This window comes from Diorhabda sublineata, chromosome 9 (genome assembly GCF_026230105.1).
Source record: "Diorhabda sublineata isolate icDioSubl1.1 chromosome 9, icDioSubl1.1, whole genome shotgun sequence".
In the NCBI taxonomy this organism is placed as follows: domain Eukaryota; kingdom Metazoa; phylum Arthropoda; class Insecta; order Coleoptera; family Chrysomelidae; genus Diorhabda; species Diorhabda sublineata.
Window position 1 is genome coordinate 20,052,415 of NC_079482.1, and position 6,461 is coordinate 20,058,875.

Genomic DNA, 6,461 nt, shown 5'->3' on the forward strand with positions numbered 1-6,461 from the left:
CTGATTTAAATAATTCGCAAAACAAATTCTATAAAAACTAAACAAAATTTATAACTAAATAACCTATCAAAATTCAACATCAGTGTAATAAAAAAAAAAAAACAATTATATAGCAATTAAAATCAATAAACGTGATATTTAAGTCTTATTGTCAATTTGAAAGTGTTGTTAGGAGTGCTAATTTCAAAATTTTATAAAAATAAAGAATATATACGAAGATTTTTTTAAAAAATATATTCTTTGTAACACCTATGTATTCATCATCGGAGAATTGAGTTAAGATAACACAATTATCGTTTAATTAAAATTGTTATGTGTGTTCCAGTTCCTCGAGAAATACAACTGGTAAAGAGAGAGCATTTCAACAAATGGTATAGATTAAGTGCTTATTATTCAGCACTCTCAGTTTCTACAATTCCCGTTCAATTAATACTTGGATTAATTTATATGGGCTCCGTCTATCTCTTGACAGATCAACCCTTAGAGGTACACAGGATGGTGATGTTTTTCATCATTTGCATTTTAACCAGTGTAGTTTCTGAGAGTCTTGGACTTCTTGTGGCAGCTCAACTAAAAGTTGTAGTAAGTATTATTAAATATGAATTGTTACATAATCTCTCGGAAAGGCTAACTCCAATAAGTAATAAATGTAATATATTATACATAAATTGATAAATGCAGAAACTACATTTTCAAGCTTATAATTATATTAGTCTGGGTTTTCAGAACTTTCGTTATGAAAGGAAAAAATAACGGAATAGTCGCACTTTACTCGAAAAACTTCGAAAGTAGTACTTATAAATACTCGGTGCTTAAGTTTCAAAAAGTCCTGATTGGATTTAGATCTGATAGTGGTGAAGCTCTACTTTTGCTGGAATATTTGTGTGTCTTTTGTTCAATTTACTATTGCATATATTCAGATTCAAGAATTTTATTCACACAGCCCAACTCATCTCAAAATTTTGTCTCTACTTATTATCTCCAAAATGATTTATTTTGTAAACATTAGCAGTAATATATTTTTTGATGGCTGAACTTTGCTATGTTCGGGTTAAGCCCCAACATATTTATCGGATTCAGCATAAAAATGCGTTAAATCCTTCCTCACTCCTTTTTGACATATTTCCTTTTTCTTTTGGTTTGTTGTTAGTTTTCAGTTGAAATTCTTCTTGGTGGAATGCAGTTAATGGGATTAATTCATTTTATGCAAAATTATGGTAGTTTATCTTTATCGATTTTAAAAATTACTTAATATCTGCGATTATATGGAAATAATCTCTCACGTCTCACACACTACTATGTATATACTACGTATACTAGTACTTATATATATATTCCCTCTTCCTAAACATGATTATGACTATTGTTCAGATAATTAATAATATGATTATCATTTTCAGAATGCCGTATTTATGGGTCCAGTAGTTTCGGTTCCTTTCATGCTATTGGCCGTCTACGGATTTGGTTCTGGTTATGATACTGTACCAACGATAATAAAAGTCTTCATGCAATGTAGTTACCTTCGATATTCCCTAGAAGGGCTAATACACGCTATGTTAAAAGATAGAGAGAAATTATCTTGCCCTGATACTTCAGAATATTGTATATATACTGATTTGAATTTCTTCGTTAAAGATATGGGTATGGAAAATACTATATTTTGGGTTGACGTGTTGGCACTCACTTTTATTTTAATTCTATTTAGAGGTAGCAGTTATTATTTGCTACGACAAAGGTTAACACCAAGTAAAACGTTTATAGCTTTAAAATATGTAGGTAGTATAGTAAAATCTCATATTGGTATCACACGGTGATAAAGACTTGTAATAAATTGAGTCTTATTTTTTTCTGTGTATATGCAATATTTTAATAATATGGAATAGGGTCTTAAATGATGGTAGATAATAATAAATAGATGTCTCGACATTATTTTTTAATTACTTTAAAGTATGAATTGAGTTATTTTTCATTTGCTCATTCCCATCACAAATAAAATAGACTGGGGATATTAGAGTGTGAAAGTTGGCAATAAAATGTCTTAGAAATGGGGAGAACAAATATAACAGTGATTTATGACCATTTCAAAAGAATGCGAACAAGATATTTTCTTAAAACTGTATTTGTATTTAAATTTTCTAGTCCAATATTATTGTTAGTCTCTCATTTCAACATTTTATTCAAATTCCCTCTTCACTTTATTTCTCATTGTAATGATATAGTAGAATTAAGACCCACTTCTCATCTTTCTCTTTAGGCCGTTTGACATGATGAAAGACAACGTGCAATGCAATGCAAGACTCAATATTTTTTTATCAAAAGCTTGAGCAGAAGGATTTCGGGTAATTGTTACATGCAAGATCTCGCACTCGCAACATTATTGGTGTGATCATTTTTATTGCATGTACGTTACAAGTCTAGGGAGAAATGAGCTTCTGATCTGCTGATACTACGTCTCTCGCCAAGGATTTCTTAGTTATCTCCTATTTTATTTTCCTTAGGAGTTTTTCAAATGTTTTTTCACCTAATCTCCATATGTTTTCTAACCCAATGTCATAGCTAAACTCATGTTTCCTCTTGTTCTATATAGCCATGTCCTGGCTCACCATCGCCTGGGTGCTCTTTTCTGTCCATCACACTCCAGAAGCAAGGTAGCAGACGATATAATTATTGCTAGTGATTCTCCTTTCTCTTGTTTATTTCACTTAGTTTTTTGTATTTTCATTTTTAAACCGCTCACATATATTAAATAAAATGCATTATTAATCTATGCAAATATTGACTTTGCAATAAATTACATCATGTCAAGCGGCCTTAACTGTTTTAAATTTTGTTGTTTCTTATTAGATCCAACAATGGAATGCTCCTTATATCTAACCTTTCTCAATTTTCTGATTAATTATTTTGAAAATATCTGATTGAAATCAAATTTGTGCTTCTTCTGTCGAAGAGCCAAAAGAATAATGAGCAGATCACTTAATTAGCTATCTAGACTTTTAAAGAGTCATACATAAATAAAATTCAATGTGCAATGGATGCTAATGATTAAACAATTAGAAAATAATATGAGAAAGTTATCCTCCGTTTAGGGAAAAATTTTAAATTATTTCCCACCATATCTAGATGTGATTATTGGTTCCTAGTTTACAATTCAAATAACATCTTGTGATCGAATCATTTGTTTCAAAGTACATGCTATTGCACTTAAACAATACAAATTGGAGTATTCAATTATTCATATATCACATTATAGGCAAAAATTCAAATTCTATCTGTATGTTGTAGCTGTATGTGCATTTCTGCTTGTATTTGCTACAAATGGACATATGCAGGTGAATATTGTGTGGCTTTTGACCTCTAAATATGTTCTAGACAACATTTAAATCATTTATAAACAATTTCTTGCAGTTATTACTTGAATGTCAGTGTACATCATCAAATTCTTCCCAGTACTTGCTAGTTCGTATGCTGCTTTGCAACATAATCCATTTGTTTGAGCCACCTATAGAGCTTTCGTTACTTAATCACAAAAAGATGACAATTTTATTTTTTTATGAAGGTGGTTTTTTGAATATCTACCAAATTAGTTTTTGACCAGATTCCTCATTTTCAACCTTTACTTCGTAATGAACACCTTTCTTTGTAAAATGATATATATTTTCAATTCTTGTCTTTTGCAAAATTATTAGCTAAAAATTCATTACATTAACATTTGTTGCACAATTGTTCACACCATTTATTTCACAGCCTTCAAGATATCATTTATTTTTCTAGAAATATTGATGTTAGTTACTTTTATATGAAGTGGACGTGAGTAGAAATCATTTGGTCTTCCAAAGTAATTAGTTTATTAACTAGTAGCATTTATTGTTAAAAAATTATCAACTATACAAATGTGATACCTAATTCGGATCAGTAATGAAAAATGTACACATTATAATTTAAGAGATATTATATTGAAGTTAAGCAAACTGTTGTTTCAGCTTTGTACCTATAATGAATGTATTGTTAATTATTTATAGAGTACTATTTCAATTGATAATTTATTTTTTAAAACTATGAGTGTTGTGGGAGAACCAGAAGGAAAAAATTGCCAAAGTTAAAATATCTAAGTATGTTTATATTATGAAATTAAAACGTTTAAAACCAGTTTAGTGTTTTATTTCTTTAGTTCATGAAAGTGAATTTAAATCGACAAACAACAGGTGAGTATTTTTTGAAACTATCAAAATGGAGAAACTGACGAGTTCTCAACCCAAAAATGAATGCCAATATTTGTTGTGCAGCTTTAGTAGTAAAAAAATAAAAGTAGTAATTGTAAATATCCACCTTTATTTTTTTAGTAGTGTTAGGGTTTTGAATTTTATGTTGGAAGGACCATCAAAGTATGAAATACATCATATGGTCTTGAATGTTGTAACTATTCTAAGTCAAATTAGGAAATACTTGTCTTTTAAATGTTTGATTATATTTATAAACGTTTTAATTAGAATTAACAAAAACGATGTGTCAAAATTTTCACGGAATAGGTCATGGATATCCAACTTTAAAACAAGGAGCTGTTTAATTGGTCCGCAACTTGTTCAGTATTTAGAATAACCAATTTTTTATTTTCTGTTTTTGTCTTTGACAAAATGGTATTTTATGTCTAAGTGATTGATTCTCTTTAATTGTTTATATGAGGTACTAGAACGATTTGCCGATTGATTGTCTTCAACGACTATAACACTAAAATTCTAAAAAATTCCACTTCTATGTATGTAGGGACAGTACTTTGTTTTTTAATAAGACAGGAAACTATGTTTCCAAATATATAAAAACAATAACCACTTGTGGATCTTTTTCTAGTAGTGTCATCACCTCAATCTTTCAAAATATCATTATTCAATTTGCGATAGACCAACTTCAGTTCTAACGTACGTTTAATGTACCTAAACAATCTTTTTATAACGACAAGTATCCTATCTCTGCTAAGTGTTAATGTCTTGATGAAATGCTGATGCTAGAACCCAAGTCAGGACTTTTTCCTAACATAGCATACATAATACATCTAATGATCTGTCTACATTTATTTTCAGTTCCAATATCTATGATTCATTATTTCTCAAGGATTCATAATTGAAATTATTCTCCATTGGATCGCTTACAATTAGCCATTCCAATTTTGGCTGAAACATTTTCTAAATACAATTTTTGATCTAATACAATGTTACTTTGGTTACGATCTGAGTAGTTATAAATCATCTGGTGGTCTCAAAATTTATAAACGTTTCATTCCCTCAATACCTAACTACCTAAGTTGCTATAGTTTTATGTCTACTATATAATCAAAGTGTAATTATTCTCAACAGCTTTGTTTTAATTAGTAAATTGTCCGAGGTTAGCTATTTATCATTAGTTTTCATTTTTTGCAAATTCTTGATATTATTAAATTTATAGAATATCCTAATTTAGGCTATTCCATTTCCCTCTTCTTTGTCAAAGAATCGGTATTGCGCCCCAAGCCTATCATTAAAATAATTTATCTTTGAGGATTTTTGTTCAATTGTGTTCTCCTTTGTTGAAGGAGTAAAACCGGGATTTTGAACCCAATTTCTCGATGAGTTAGCATCCCATACTATTGGAGGTTATAGCCAAAATCTAAGACCATCACAACGCTCACAATTGAAAAAAAAAAATAAATTTCATACTGGAATGAATTTTCAAAAGGAGAGTCAAGAAAATGTTCTAGAAATGTAGGAATAAGAAAAAAGCTCAACTGAAGGAAATTCAAAAGAAAAATCGAACCTATGCTTTCCTTTAGAGGGGAGGAGTTATATATAAAGAAATAGGTGACGGTTCGTAATAAAAATGATGTCTCCCTTGAAACAAGGAAGATAATAAAAACCTGTAATTTTTAATATTCAATCTTTGCTTTAGGCACTAACGTTGCTTAATAAAAGTATACTGGTTATCTTAGTAATCTCAAACACATTACTAAAATTTATACTATAAACATTTTGAAAAGAAATAAATATTTGCCAGGATTTCTACACAAAGCCGTGTTTACAGACGGGACTATAACGATTAGATAGTCCGTTATGCATTTTATATAAGTTAAACGTAAAACACATAAACGAAGGTAAAACAAATTCTAAACCTTCTTCACAGATTCACCCACTTGATGGGAGGAGAAACCAAAATAAGGGACCTGAAAGAAAATTTGAGAGTGGCCCTCATCAACCTGGAACAACCCAAAACACGTTATACCACACACGACTTTTAATTATAACCTATAATAGAAGAAATCAAAATTTTCTGTAATCAATACCATCAAGACGACATCAGCTATCCTCATTTTAGAAATTTTATCAAATTCTTCAATTTCAACTAAAACTAGCTAAACATAACTTACTTTCCAATCTCAAAGAGAAAACAAAGAAACTCTTAAGAGCTTAAGAAGAATCATAAAATTTTTCCCGTAA

At 29.7% G+C, this 6,461-nt stretch overlaps 1 protein-coding gene across 1 annotated transcript in view; it reads left to right on the forward strand.

Moving 5' to 3' along the window:
* Positions 1–4,146, forward strand: part of LOC130448841 (ATP-binding cassette sub-family G member 1-like) — an 81,361-nt gene extending 77,215 nt beyond the window's left edge. Inside the window, exons 8-9 of the mRNA XM_056786382.1 lie at positions 326–582; positions 1,401–4,146. Of these exons, the coding sequence (XP_056642360.1) occupies positions 326–582; positions 1,401–1,814 (671 nt within the window). The 3' untranslated portion in view covers positions 1,815–4,146. The remainder of the gene's footprint in view (positions 1–325; positions 583–1,400) is intronic.
* The last annotated feature ends 2,315 nt before the right edge of the window (positions 4,147–6,461 follow it).